Source organism: Mesocricetus auratus, unplaced genomic scaffold, assembly GCF_017639785.1.
Source record: "Mesocricetus auratus isolate SY011 unplaced genomic scaffold, BCM_Maur_2.0 Super-Scaffold_100020, whole genome shotgun sequence".
Classification (NCBI taxonomy): Eukaryota; Metazoa; Chordata; class Mammalia; order Rodentia; family Cricetidae; genus Mesocricetus; species Mesocricetus auratus.
The window spans coordinates 256,434-271,913 of NW_024429201.1; the positions used below are offsets into that span (position 1 = coordinate 256,434).

At 42.0% G+C, this 15,480-nt stretch overlaps 1 protein-coding gene across 7 annotated transcripts in view; it reads left to right on the forward strand.

Moving 5' to 3' along the window:
• The window catches only part of Znf131 (zinc finger protein 131), a 28,734-nt gene that overhangs the window by 547 nt on the left and 12,707 nt on the right, over positions 1-15,480 (forward strand). For 3 of the 7 annotated variants that reach the window (XM_013122583.3, XM_005082789.4, XM_005082788.4), the window contains exons 2-4: positions 459-597; positions 2,085-2,186; positions 10,318-10,462. In XM_013122583.3, coding sequence (XP_012978037.1) covers positions 474-597; positions 2,085-2,186; positions 10,318-10,462 — 371 coding nt within the window. In that variant the 5' untranslated portion in view covers positions 459-473. The other 4 variants (XM_013122582.3, XM_013122584.3, XM_013122585.3 and 1 more) reach the window with 4 other exon arrangements.

Here is a 15,480-nt window from a genome sequence, read left to right on the forward strand (position 1 = left end):
GTGCCGGCCGGGTCGGGGCGGGGGGGGCGAGGGGGGAGGGCGCCGGAGGGAGAGGCGACCCGGGAGTCGTTGTGGGCCGCGGGCCGGACCGGGCTGGGGCTGCGGGAGCCCGGGCCGGGCGGAAGTCTTGGCGGGCCGTTGGGAGGTCGCCCAGGCTGTTCGGTGTCCTCCCTGGCCGGACTTGCGCTCCTGGGCGTCCGGAGCCTCCGGCGCCGTGCCCACCCCGCTCCAGCTCGCGTCTCCAGACTCCAATTAGGTCAGGCTCGGAGTCCCGCGGCCGCGGCTCCGGCCCGCGACGCGCGGCGGCCGCTCGGCTCGCCTTTCTTCTTGCCCAGCCTTGCTCTCGGCCTCCCCCCTCCCCCTTCCCCCGTTCCTGGGTTTTGTTTTGTTTTCTGCTGTAGGGGTTTTTGTGTCAGCCCGAGCTCATGGGTGTACATTATCATGCTCCTCTTTTGTAGAGCACCCCGACGGCCATGGAGGCTGAGGAAACGATGGAATGCCTTCAGGAGTTTCCTGAACATCATAAAATGATCTTGGACCGATTGAATGAACAACGGGAGCAGGACCGGTTTACAGACATCACCCTGATTGTCGACGGTGGGTAGGGTAGTGGGCAGAGGAGAAAATTGGAGCTTTAGTTAACTCTCACTGCCCGCCTTTTTTAACCCACCCTCTCCGGGCTCTCTTCCAAAGTCTGGAGGGTTTGCATCGGAACCGGGAGGGCGCTTGTCAGTGTTGCTCACGTAGACCATGCTGCAGAAAGCTGGTTGGCTAGTCTTAATTTTAATCTAGTCTGATGTGCATCACATTTTAACTTCTCGCAACCTGTTCCAAGTGTTCTCTTTGCACATGTGTAAAGACATGGGCCTCTAGGAATGAGAAAATGTCTCAATGTTTGGTAAGAAGACAGGGAGGCTCTCAACGTTTTGTTAATAAGCTTCCTCTTAGCAGGCCGCTTTGAGAAGTGCTGCACAGGACTCATTTGGGAAATCTTCATTCCGGTTTTCCAAAATGGTGTGGGAAGGAGAACGGAAGAGAGACTTTGGCTACTGGTACCCACCCACCCCACCCCCTTAGGGTGGCAACTCCAAAATAAATTGGGGTCTTTACCAATCTTCCTTGTAGAGGCACACCCAGGTTGGGATTCTTTTCTATTTAGTGAAAATGGACTTTCAAGAGGACAATCTGTTCCTTATTATTGGGGTTTGTAGGTGTGCTATGCCTACAGATACGTCAGGCATATTGAAACATACCAGACATATCTAGCTTTGTACTTTTTTTTCTCCAGACAGGGTTTCTCTGTGTAACAGTCCTGGATGTCCTAGAACGTGCTCTATAGACTAGGCTGGGCTCGAGTTCACAAGAGATTCTCCTGCCTCCAGAGTGCTGGAATTAATGACATGGGCCACTACCACTGAGCCTGTACCCTGTTTTGTTTTGTTTTTAAAATCACTTTCTCAATGATACATGAATTGTTGGATTGTCATCATATTTCTTTCTTTTATGTGAGTGACTGCCCTGGCTACACACACACACACACACACACACACACACACGCACGCACGCACGCACGCACATGCACACACGCACACGCACACGTGCGAGCACCATGTGCTTGACTGATGTTCAAGGAGGTTCCTTGGAACTGGAATTGCAAACAGTTGCGAGCTTCGGTGTGGGTGCAGGGAATTGAACCTGGGTCCTCTGAAAGAGCAGCTGGTGCTCTTAACCACCAAGCCATTTCTCTAGCCCATATTTAACAGTTTCAGCAGGGTTAAATATACCTTATTACTTATTGAGTGGACCAAAGTGCTCAAAGACATTCATAAACTGGGTTTTACAAAAACAGACTTAAGTCTTTGAAGGTAAAAATTTAGGTTCCTGTCTAATTAAAATCAAGAATTCCCAGGTGGCAAAAAAAAATCAAGAATTCCCAAGATGATTGATAGTAGTAGTCTGGATTTTTTCTAATAATATGTTACATTATGAAGAAGGTCTCCTTTATACATTTTGTAGTTTAACTTTGATTTTTGTCGATAGTGTATGATTTCTTTCTCTCCCTTACTCCAACCTCTCTTACTTAGGACACCATTTTAAGGCGCACAAGGCTGTTTTGGCTGCCTGCAGTAAGTTCTTCTACAAATTCTTTCAGGAGTTTACTCAAGAGCCTTTGGTTGAAATAGAAGGTAAGTGGCATTTCCCACACAGTACTTAGCAAAAATAATTGGTTTATGTAGCAAGATACCCTGGGAAATAAATACGGATATTTTCTGGTAGAAAACTAGGTGCATTCTTTTTTTATTACCTGAGAATTCTTTCAGTAAAGCATTTGAAATAAGTGGTAGGCACTGGTTTCAAATGACTCTGGCCCTTGCTGAAACCAGGGCTCACTGTTATCTTCAAAGTGTGCATAAATGGAAATTACCCTTTGTTCTAGTGACTTACCTTTACGGATAATAGATTATGGTAGAGATATTTTAAGTTATCAGGAAAGACCTCTGCACTAGAAGAAATAGCAATGTGCTTACTGGCAGGTACAAATGAATGGGCTGCGAAGTTGTGGAGAAGACTAGGAAAGATGAATGAACTGTGGCTGAAATTTGGACATTTATTATTTAGGAGAGAAGGGATTATCAGATAGGTATTACTTTGAAACAAAATGATTGCCATTTTGCTCCATATTTTAGCAGGCCAAATGCCAAGCACTGCACTGTGGAATTTTGTGTATTATATAAATTTTTTGTGTGTGTGGTGGGGGGAGTTTCAAGACAGGGTTTCTCATTGGTTTTGGAGGCTGTCCTGGAACTAGCTCTCTATAGACCAGGGTGGTCTGGAACTCACAGAGATCCGCCTGCCTCTGCCTCCGAGTGCTGGGATATTTTGTATAACCTTTTGAAAGGTAAGCAGTAGGATTTCCATTTTGCTTATGGGAACCAGGCTCCAAAGTTCACTCATCCAGGGTTGCATAGTTAGCAAGAGATTTAGTTTGTACTGTTTGAATTTTCATGCTTTTATCTTTTGCTGCTACAGTGCTCACCCCATGTCCCACCAAACTCTAAAGCAATAGGAAATAAGTACATATGCTGATGAAAATATGGAATCTTAACTTTTTCAGAGTTTCTAGGATTTGGTTTTGTGTCTTTTTTTATTTTGTATATATTCTTTATTATGAGTGGGCTGCTTAGGAATTACTCTTGGAGTCAGGCGTTGGTGGCACATGCCTTTAATCCCAGCACTCAGGAAGCAGAGGCAGGTGGATCTCTGTGAGTTCCAGACCAGCTTGGTTTACCAAGCAAGTTCCAGGACAGCCTTCAAAACAATTCAGAGGCCGGGTGTTGGTGGCGCACGCCTTTAATCCCAGCACTCGGGAGGCAGAGGCAGGCGGATCTCTCTAAGTTTGAGCGAGACCAGCCTAGACTACCAAGGGAGTTCCAGGACAGCTTCCAAAGCCACAGAGAAACCCTGTCCCAAAAAAACCAAAAAAAAAAAAAAATTTTCAAATTTCTCTTGGGAAGAAATTGATACCTAGGGGAGTAAAGGAAAGAGTTTCAACTATTCTTTAGTTTAGTATATTTCAGTTAATATATCAGCAGGTAAATTTTATTAGGCCTGCAGTGGTGGCTCTCACCTCTAATCCCAGCTACATAAAAGGCAGAGGCAGATAAATGGATCTCTGCAAGTTCAAGGCCAGTCTGGTCTATAGGATGCATTCCAGGACAGGGTTCAAAGCTATACAGAAAAGCCCTGTCTCCAAAAAACAACAAAAAAAATTCTCTGTTTTGTATGACAGACCAAGGATGGGTGTGCTGGACATATATAGGGATTGCTAGTGAGAATCTAGCTGCCTTGATAGCACTGTTTTTACTACAAAGCCATGTCCATCAGCTTGAGGCTGGTTAAGTAGCTAACAAGTTCCTTCATCTCAGAGGTGTACCTGTCTCATCTGAAAAGCAGGCTAATATAATAGGCTTGTAGTAATTAGTTGAAATAATCATGAAGAAAACCCATATTTGGTGTAAAGTTTAATAGGTGGAGCTGTTCATATTGATTACCTGTTGTATTATGCAGTGTGTTAGACCCAAGAATTTATGAATACAGCATTTCTTTTTCTTCTTTTTTTTTTTTTTTTTTTTTTTTTTTGGTTTCTCATTGGTTTTGGAGGCTGTCCTGGAACTCCCTTGGTAGTCCAGGCTGGTCTCGAACTCTCAGAGATCCGCCTGCCTCTGCCTCCCAAGTGCTGGGATTAAAGGCGTGTACCACCACCGCCCTGTCCAACTTGACTTTAATGTCAAAATCTTCATAGTTGTAATCCCATCCCTAGGGAGACATGCAAGAAGATTGGGAATTTGAGGCTGACATGGGCTCTAGCAAGATCTCAAACACATGAACATCTTTGTACTGTCAGAGTGCCTGACTTAGAATTATAGCTTATTTTGCATGTTGCTGAGAGGAGGAACAACAAAACTAAGTGTCTCCACCACATACCACCTCTTTATCACCTTGCTTGGGTTCTAGAAATTTCACTGGGAGCTTTTGTGGAAAGATGGGTGCGCTTGTGTTCTCTGTTCAGCTGGAACTAGAATCCCCATCTGTAAAATGTGAACAGTGACTTGGATTCTGTTTTGGTGTGGTTTTTTCCCCCTCAATACAGGGTTTCTCTGTAGCATTGGATCCTGTCCTTGAACTCACAGAGATTCGCCTGCCTCTGCTTCCTGAGTGCTGGGATTAAAGGCATGTGCCACCAATGCCCAGCTTTGCTTTTAAAGACAGGATTTCTAATATAGCTCCTACTGTCCTGAGCTCATTATATAGCCCAGGCTTACCTTCTGATTGATAGGATTAAAGGCGTGTGTCACAACACCCAGCCAAAAGTTGTTCTGAGTATGAATCTTTTGGTTTTCAAGGCAGGATTTATTTGATTTTTTTTTTAATCCAGACTAGAAAAATCTCAGAATATTGCCCCCATGAGAAGACTACTTTTAAAGTGTTCTTTAACATTTTCCTTAGATAACATTCTTTTAGAAAAAATAATTTTCTGAATATTTCCACTATGAGATGAGTAAGGGATTGGTAAGAAATGTTTTAACCCAAAAATACCAGATTGGCTTGGTTTGCTCCTAGAGTCCTGGGCTGGTTACATCAAACACTCTGAAGTGCTCATATTAAGACATACAAGTAAATAAATAAATTGCATTCCTAGGTCTGAGTATAAAGATCAGAGATCCATACTTGAAGCCCTTAAGACTGGTGATTCTGATTAATCCAGATTAGAAATAGGACTGGAGAAAGGACACAGCAAGAGTAATAAAAATACAAACAAAGGGCGGGGCGTTGGTGGCCCACGCCTTTAATCCCAGCACTCGGGAGGCAGAGGCAGGCGGATCTCTGTGAGTTCGAGGCTAGCCTGGTCTACAGAGCGAGTTCCAGGACAGCCTCCAAAACAATACAGAGAAACCCTGTCTCAAAAAATCAAAAAAAAAAATACAAACAAAGCTCTATAAACAGTAAACATTTGAGTTCCTCTTTTAAGTTTCCCTCTAACAGTTTTTCCTAACTTTGATCAAACTTTTTTTTCTGAATGTTTATTGTATTGGTTGTTATGTGAGAAAAATGTCTGTAGGCCAGTTTTCCAAGAGGACAGTGTTCCAAGTTTCAAGTTATGTTGTGGCTTTTGACAGATGGGGCTCCTCTGTGTGACAGTTCTGGAACTCCCTTTGTAGACCAAGCTGTCTTTGAACTCACACAGAACCGCTTACCTCTGCTTCCCAAGTACTGGGATTAAAGGGGTTTGCCCACTGCTGCCCAGCTTAATAGCTTCTTTTTCTTTTTCTTTTTTTAGTTTTATAAGACAGGGTTTCTCTGTATAGATTTGGAGGCTGTCGGTCCAGCCCGGTCTCGAACTCACAGAGATCCACCTGCCTCTGCCACCACTGCCCAGCTTCTTTTTCTAAAAGGATTTATTTTATTTTATGTGTAGGAGTATTTTGCTAAGTGTATGTTAGCTATACGTGTGCAGTGCCCACAGAATCCAGAAGAGGATGTTAGATCCCCTGAAACTAAAATTATAGACAGCTGTGAGCTGCCACAGGGAGCTAGTAATTGAGTTAGTGCTCTGGAAGAGCAGGTGGTGCTCCAACAACTGAGTCATCCCTCCAGCCATCTTGATAGCTTTAAACAGAATATACCATGTGGAGTTTTCTACAAACAGATGGCCAGGCCCTTCCAGTCCTGTTCAGTAAAGCAGAATAACTTAGTGATCATAATATATTTGGTGCATTTTCTCTCTCACTCTCTTTCTCTCTTACTTTCTTTCATGAAGTTTTACTAGGTTGGCCTAACACCTGAATGCTAGGATTTCATGTGTTCACCTCCTGGCCCAGTTTAGCAAATACCTAATATGTGAGTACCAACAAGAGTTCAGTGAAACTTCTCTGATAAAAGTCATTAATGAGCCGGGCGTTGGTGGCGCACGCCTTTAATCCCAGCACTTGGGAGGCAGAGGCAGGGGGATCTCTGTGAGTTCGAGGCCAGCCTGGTCTACAAGAGCTAGTTCCAGGACAACCTCTAAAGCCACAGAGAAACCCTGTCTCGGAAAAACCAAAAAAAAAAAAAAAAAAGCCATTAATGAAAGTCAAGTTGTAAAACTGAGACTATCACAGTGGTTAGTTAGCACACTTTCCTACCATGTCCATACAAGACATACATCATCTTCTACCCCCAAATCTGTGGCAGGAAAAAAAAAAAATCAAGGTATTTAAGTTGGGAAAATCAGTGAGTCACTTAATCCTACTTTTGAAAGTAACGTGAAGGATGTTGATTTAACAATTGTATACAGTTTATAATTTTAGTCTTGGGCATTTATTGGTCTGGAAATCTGTTAAAAGTTTTTCTTTGCTCCTTTAAATAGCCTCTTCACTCAAGTGTTTTGTTTTCTGAGGCCAGGTTTCTCTGTATTTTTTTATTTATTTGTTTGTTTGTTTTTTTGAGACAGAGTTTCTCTGTGGCTTTGGAGGCTGTCCTGGAACTAGCTCTTGTAGACCAGGCTGGTCTCGAACTCACAAAGATCCGCCTGCCTCTGCCTCCTGAGTGCTGGGATTAAAGGCGTGCACCATCCCAACCGCCACACCACCACCACCAGGTTTCTCTGTATAACAGCCCTAGTTGTAGTTGTCCTAGAACTTACACTCTGTAGACCAGGCTGGCCTCCAGATCTGTCTCTGCCTCCTGAGTGCTGGGTTTAAAGGTTGTGAGCCACCATGCCTAGCTTAAGTTGTCTTCTTAAATTGTTTCTTACTTTAGCTAGACTGAAACAATAATACCTAGCAGTAAGGGCATACAGAAATAGTATCATGTTATTAGATTTAAGCACAAAAATTGAAAAGAAAAATAGGATTTGTAGAAACAGGGTTTTTGTTTTGTTTTGAGACTGGGTCTCATGTCACTGTGTAGTCCTTTCTGGCCTGGAGCTCACTCTGTTAGACTAGGTTGGCCTCTAACTTCCCAAGAGAGATCCTCCTGCCTCCTGGGTGCTGGAATCAAAGGTCTGTGTCAGCACACTTGAACTGGACACTTAGTTTCAAAAATATTTTTATCATGTATTTTTGTTGTATATGCCTGTGTTTTGAAAAAATGTTAGATGCTCTGAGGTGAATGCACAGATCAAATGTTATTTCTCCCTAGTAGGTTACAATGAAGAGAGTTCTATAAACTATAAATTTCCAGAACAGTTGCAGAATTGAGCCTGTGTAAAATACTGAAGGTTTTGTTACTAAATCATGAAGAAACAGTACAAAGGACCTGCTATGGAGATTGAATTAGTTATCAAAATACCTCTGAACAAAGAGAAGTCTAGGACCAAATGGCTTTGCTAGTGAACTCAGTCAAGCATTTCAAGAATTCATGCCATCTTTAGATTCAAAAAACTAAGGGGCTGGTGAGAGTTCACCGACGAGCACATAAATGCTTTTTCAGAGAATCTAATGAGTTTGATACTCAGCACCAATGTCAGATGGCTTATAATTGTCAGTGCCTCCAGTTCCAGGGAGATCTGATACCCACCTTAGGCCTCTGCAGACAGCTATTTGTGTATAACAATATAGACACACATTAATAAAATAAATGTCTAAAAACAAGTGAAAACTTCCAGGTTTGGTTTTGTTTTTGGTTTTTGAGACATGGTTTCTTTGTATAGACTAGGCTGGGCTCGAACCTGCTTCTGCTTCCTGAGTGCAGCAAACACTTCCAGATTTACTTGAGACTAGTATGACTCTGATGTAGCAAGATAAAAAAGAAAACTGTAGGCCAATATCTATATAGGTGTAAAAATTGTCAGTAAAATATTAGGAAACTAGCCAAGCATTGTGGCTGGCACCTGTCAGTCCTGTTACTTGGAGGTTGAAGCAGAAGGGTTGTCACAGTTTCAAGACTTGCTATAGAGTGGAACCCTGTTAGAGGGATAGTGAAAGGGCTTGTAAGGAAAACCTGAAGATCTGAATTTTATCCTGGAACCCACCAGATGGCAGTAGTAAACATTTGTGACCTCAGCACTCCAGTGGGTGATGGAACAGAGAATGACCCAGCTAGCCTGGGGTTTCCAGCACAGCAGCAGAAAGGGGACAACTCAAAATTTAAATTTAAAACTACTTAAAAATAGAGTAAGAGCTAATAGTGTTGGCACACACCTTTAATTCCAGTATTCAGGAGGCAGAAGCAGGCAGATCTCTGTGAGTTCAAGGCCAGCTTGATCTTCTAAGCAAGTGACAGGACAGGCTCCAAAGCTACATAGAGAAATGCTGTCTTGAAAAACCAAAGATAAATAATAAATAGCCATAGAGTGAGAATTTAAGTAGGAATTTCTCTAAGAAAGAACAAACAAATGTCCTTTAAGGATCACTGCACATTTGTGAAGAGGGTATCAAGAAAGTGGAAGGCAGGGAGGTGAGAGGTGTTGGAAATTAGTGTGACTAGTGTGGGAATCAAGAAGCATGCCAAAAGTTTAAAGTAGAAACCCCGTATGTATTGAACAGCTTTCCAAGGGAGGAGGAGAGTTGCTTTGGCTCAGCGTTCCAGAGGTTCTTCAGAGGTTGTGGTAAGGTGCAGCACCTGGACATAGCAGGCGATGAAGCAGAAGCCTGCAGGGAGAGGCTGTTTGTTCTCTTCATGGACGTTTGTAAGCAAGACAGACATTCCTCTAACCAGCCTCCATGAAAGCAATTCATGGCACATTATTGAGCCCTTACTATGGAATATAGCTAAAACTTTGTTGATGTATAAATGCTCCTGCCCATGAATGAGTTAAATATTTTCATAGAAGCCAACACAGAACAGCGTACAATGGAGAACAGTCGAGTATGCGGACCGTTGAAGCTGCACAAAGTCTGCAGGGCAGAGTAGCCGAGGCCCTGTCTCTAGTAGTCCATTCAGCTTTGAGCAAGCATTCTCAGTCTGTCACATGCCACCACCAGCTGGGGCCAAGTTGCTAACACCTAAAATCCAGTAAATCCACATCTGAGCATCCATGCAAAAGAATCTTCAGGAAGTTGTGCTCCTTGAGCAGCAAGATAGTGTGCAAGTTGACAACCTGAGTTCGATTCTTAGACCCTACCTTTGACTTCCACAGGGACACTGTGGCACACATGTCCATGTAGCATGCCCATACAACAATAATAAATTTAAATTTTTCTTTAATTTTATGTCTCCATTCCTTTTAGTGTACCATTCACAGTACCCAATATGTGGAGATATGTAAATGTTCTTCAGAACACTGAATGAATAAAGGAAATGTATACGTACACAAAATAGAATGCTGGTCTGCCTTCAAAAATTCTGCCATATGCAATATGTGTAAACCTTGGAAACATGTTAAATTAAGCCAATTAAAGATAAATGATAAAATATTTACATATGTAACTAACCAAAATTGTCAAATTCATAGCTAAGGGGTGGGGATTGCAGAGGTGGCTCAGCAGTTAACAGTGTGCTGCTTTTCTAGAGGACCCAAGTTCAATTCCCAGCTCCTACATCATGTGGCTCACAACCACTTGTTACTCTAGCTCCAGGAGATCCATTGTTTCTGGCTTCCCCAGACATTCACACAGAGCATAATTTAAAGTAAAACTTAAAAGGTGCGGGGGGTCAGGGCTGGAATGGGGAACATGAGATCTTACCTTGGTGAATAGTACCAGAATGTGACTAGGATATTGTGATGATGATGATTGTGGAAAATTTCAAAAATGACTAGTAGTCAAATCCCTGTACTGTCTTATCTACTGTGCATTATGTGGTTTGAACTAATGGTAATGTGCATCTTTTTTACAGGTGTTAGTAAAATGGCTTTTCGTCACTTAATTGAGTTCACATACACAGCAAAACTAATGATACAAGGAGAAGAAGAAGCCAATGATGTGTGGAAAGCAGCAGAGTTTCTACAGATGCTGGAAGCTATTAAAGCCCTTGAAGTCCGGTAATTGTTATTTCTTCAGGAATGTTAAATGAGTCTATCAGTCTAGACTACAGTATGTGTCATATCAAGTACATTCTGAAACTAGGAAAGTTGTGTGTCTGTGTACCATGTACTTGAGGTGCTTACAGAGGCTGGAAGAGGACTGGAATTATAAATGGTTGGGAGTTACCATGAGGGTGCTGGGAATCCAACTGTTGCTCTTAACTTCTGAGCCATCTTTCCAGACCCCAATAGCATTTCTTTTAGTTAATTTGATGGTTCAGAATCAAACTTTTCTGGAAAGAGCTTGGTGCATATCCATTTGACACCTAACACCTGGCACACAACATGTAGGTGTTTGGTGGATGCCTATCCAAACCAGTGTTGTTCTCTGGCAGATAGATACCTGAAATTGATTAACAAAATAAAGGTGTGTGCTGAGGTACAATTTCAGACTTGTGTTTAATGTTTTGAAAAACTTCTGAAAGAAGTGTCGTGTGGGGGCTTTTTGCTGTTGGAAGTCATGAGTAGCATCTGGATACCAGGCTACAACAGAGTGGACCACAGGTCTGTGAGTGCATGTGCTTGTCTCATGGTGCAGGTGTGGAGGTCAGCACAGGTCTCCAGTTGCTTCTCACTTTCTCCACGTTGTGGCAGGGCCTCTTTGTAAACTTTTACTTAAATTTTTAAAAGAAAAATCACTTAGTTCTACTTAACTGACAGGACAAAATCAATAGCGAGTGAAAGAAGCTACTCAAACACTTGCCCATTTCCAGACATCTCTTGTTTTCTCTGTTTGCTGTTTGTATTTGAGCCCACCTGGCTTGTTAAGTGCATAGGGTTCCTGTTTCTGTCTCCTCTAGTAGGGGTGCTGGTATTAAAGAGGCTCAGCATACATGTGACTCTGGGTTCTAGGACTGAGTGGTTGCATGGTAGTACTCTGTGTGTTACTCATTTCTGTTTGGATCTGGGATCTGGGTTAGATGAGCACTAGATGAGCATTAGAAGGCTGATTAAGAGTAATTTACAATTTACCTCAAATACTTGCACTTGAAAAGAGCATAATTAAGCAACAGTACTTATTTTCTTCCTTTCTAGTAAAGGAATACACTCTTTACAACGAATGGCTAGACAGTATAATAACTTAGTGTAAGTAAATTTGATACCAGACAACTTTAGTTTGTTACTTAAAATATCTGAAATGATTACAATGAGTTGATATTAAATAAATCATTGTTATACAATTAAAGCCTTTTGAAGTGGTCTGTTAAAATTGTGTTAAAGGTGCTGGGCAGTGGTGGCATACACCTTAAATCTCAGCACTCTGGAGGCAGAGATCTCTGAGTTGAAGACCAGCCTGGTCTACAAAGAGAGTTCCAGGATAGCCAAGGCTACACAGAAACCCTGTCTCGAAAAAAAAAAAAAATAGAACAAGTGTCACCTGGAGGAGTATAAACTATTAACTTAAATACATACTTTATGGGTGATAGATTTGGCAGGCAAGTTCCCAGTGCTGTAAAAATAGAACATTAGATATGTAAGTTTAATGGGCTAGACAATTTAAGAATCAAAGTTTAGTTTTGGTTAAATTTACCTGTTAAAGGAACAGTTGATAAGTATTATAATTATTTTGCAGTCAAAGTATAAACAGTGATCTTTTTATCTTTTACAGGAAAGGAATTAGTTTTTTGAATATAGTGTCAACTAGACACTAAGGCTTTATTTTACACTGTTGGACTATCATGGTTGCTTATTTAAAACTGAGTAGGGAAATGCATTTGCCATATGGAGTTTTTCACTCTTTTTTTCTTTTTTATTTAAATTAGAAACAATCTTATTTTATATATCAATCCCAGCTCCCTCTCCCTCCCATCCTCCCACTGACCTCCATCCCATCCTTTTGCTCCTTAGAAAAGGTGAGGCCTTCCATGAGGGATCATCAAAGTCTGTCACATCATTTGGGGCAGGGCCGCGGGGTGGGCGGCGTGTCTAGGCTGAGAGTATCCCTCTATGTGGAATAGGCTCCCCACGTCCATTCGTACACTAGGGATAAATATTGATCCACTACCAGAGGCCCTATAGATTGCCCAGGTCTCCTAACACACATTCAGGGGGCCTGGTTCTGTACCGCTGGTTTCCGAACTGTCAGTTTGGGGTCCACCACTCTTCTCTCTTGATGTGTAATTTCATTATAGTAGCCATTTGCCCATCTTGATCACAGAGTTGGGTTTGTTGTTCCTTTGGTGTGTGTGTGTGTGTGTGTGTGTGTGTGTGTGTGTGTGTGTGTGTGTGTGTGTGTGTGTGTGAGACAGGGTCTTTCTTTGTGGCTTTGGCTGTCCTGGAGTTCACTCTGTAGACCAGGCTGGCCTCAGATCTGCTTGCCTCTGCCTCCTAAATGCTGGGATTAAAGATTTGTACCCCCTACACCTGGTCAGAGTTTGGATTTTAGCAATTCTGCATGGTGGTGTAGCCATTGTCACAGTCAAGATCATGAAACATCTCTGATCTCAAGAGGCTCAATGACTGTAGTTGATCTCGATTCTTACCCTCAGGCAGCCACTGATCTGTTAGTCATTGCTTGAGTTTTTACTTTATTAATGCCATATGATGGGTTTCTGCAGCCATTAGTCTTTGCTTGCTATTTTTTACTTAATATTGAAATTCAGAGGTTTGACTTCGTTGTGATATTTTTGCCTAGTAGTTCATAGAGTAAATGATAGCATGACATTTGGATTATTTTCCAGTGTTTTACTGTTAGAGCAATGCTGCTGGGCCTGAGAAAGTTTCTCAGTAAACATTTTATGTTTGTGTGTTTGTTGAGACAGCATTTTCTTTGTGTAGCCTTGGCTGTCTAAGAATTAGGTGAGTAGTCCAGGCTGGCCTCTACCACCTAAGTGCTGGGATTAAAGGTGTTCACACCACAGCCCATCGCTTCAGTACACATTTAAAGCTAGTGCTTGTGCTTTTAAGGACTCTGCTGGTACACCAGGGGTGGCAGTTTTGTTGCATCCTCACAGTACACTGAGTATTGTTAAGGATTTATTTTGAAAACCTTTATGAATATTTAAGAATATTTATTATTATTATTATTATTATTAGGGGTCGTACTTGCCCACTTGCCACCACGTGGGTTCCCAGATCAAATGTGAGTCATGTACTTTGTTAGCTTGTACCTTTACCCACTGATCCATCTCTCTGGCCCCTATATTTGGGTGTATATGGTAGGATGCATATGTTTGTGAGTCAGAGGGTAGCTTGCAGGTGTCTGTTCTCTCTCAGGATCAAGCTCAGGTGATCAGGGTTGATGGCAAGTTCTCTTGACCCTCCAAGCCACTGACAGCTCAGAAGACAACTTTGTGGAGCTGATTCTCTCCCTTCACCTTTACATATGGGGGTTCTGGGGATCAAAAAGGTCCTCATGCTTGCCCAGCAAGTGCCTTTATCCGTCGGGTCCTCTGCCAGCTCAGCAAACATTTTTAAGAAGAAATAGTTACTTAACATCTGCTTCACATAAAAAGAGAAATAGTTAATCTTTTACTGGTGCTATGCATACAATATGGCTGTTTGAATAAAGCTTTGAAGTTGCACGTTGGTTACAGTTCACTAACTTCTAATGAGGTTGTTATTCTGATAAGAGTATGAATGTGTGTGTCTTCTGGTTTGAATGTTTGTAAAACTTTCTAATTACCTCATTTATTTATTGTGTGTGTTTATATGTGGGTTTGTATATGCCACAGCACAAATGTCAGGTCAGAGGATAAATTGGAATAGTCGGTTATTTCTTTGTATTGTGTGTCCTGGGGATGGAACTCAGGTCATCAGGCTTGGCAGCAAGCACCTTAACCAGTAGAACCCTCTCATCAGCCCTGTTTTTGGAGTTTTAATAAACATATGCTAGTTTTGTAAGTATTAAACCTTATTTAAAGTATGTAGGTTGAGTGGGCTGGAGAGGGTCAAGCTCACTGCGTGTTTTTCTAGAGGACCCAGGTGTGATTCCTAGGGACTTAATCACCAAGTAGGGACTGACTTAATCCATTCAATTTCTCTCATTAGGCTTAAGACTACTCGTAACAGAATTTGAGTAAACATCATCTGCCTACCTTGTACCTCAGATTTAAGGCCTACTTTACTATTTACTAGGGATATTGCCATTGCCTGTTAGTTCATAGAGAATGCTTGAATCTAGTTGTAGTCTGTGGAGGGCTGTCTGAAAGGCAGTCAGTCAATTCAGTCTTTCTGTATCACAGGCACCTGAATAGCAGCCAGGTGGCTCTGAAAGATTTAATGTTTCTCCCTCCCACAAACACCCTGAAATGTAAAATGCTGTCTCTCCAGGTCCTGGGATTGATGTTTTCCCTCCGCCCCACCCCACCCCAAATTAATGTCCTAGTGTAGCAACTGTAACTTACTCTTTTCTGATCATTAGTCATTCACTCCTACCTAGAACTTGCATAGGACGTGTTTCAAGAGTCTGTTTTTACAAAATTTAGAGATCCATTGTTTCCCGCCTGGCCTCATATGTCTCATTATAAATGAGCTGCTTGGTCAGTGGTTTTTACTCTTATTTGGTGGTGTTCTAGTAAGAGAATCCAGATGACTAAACTAGAATTAAGTTTGAATCATTTAAGCCCATATTTGACTATCTTCTGAGAGAGATACCTGCTTTATTGTCACAGAGTTGCTATTGGGGAAAACTAATGTCAAAGAATATTTTTAGGGCAGAGTCCTAAATTTTCTGATTAGGCTTACATAAGCTTCCCATCCTTTTTGTCGTCTTCATTACTCAGGAAGAAACTGAGAAGAGGTGACCCCTTTCTGGGGACAGCTGAACTTGATGACCAACCTGCCTTACTCAGATTTTTGGACAAGCAGGAGGTGAGGGAAGTAGAGTGGGAAATTATTTTGAGTTAATGTTTGAGGTTATTTTAATAGTGTGCATATCAGTATTTGGGCGGTAGGAAGCATCAGAGACCACCACCTTCCTGTTACAGTTATTATAGTGCTTTTGTGATTTTAAAAAAGATGCACCATTTTCATAC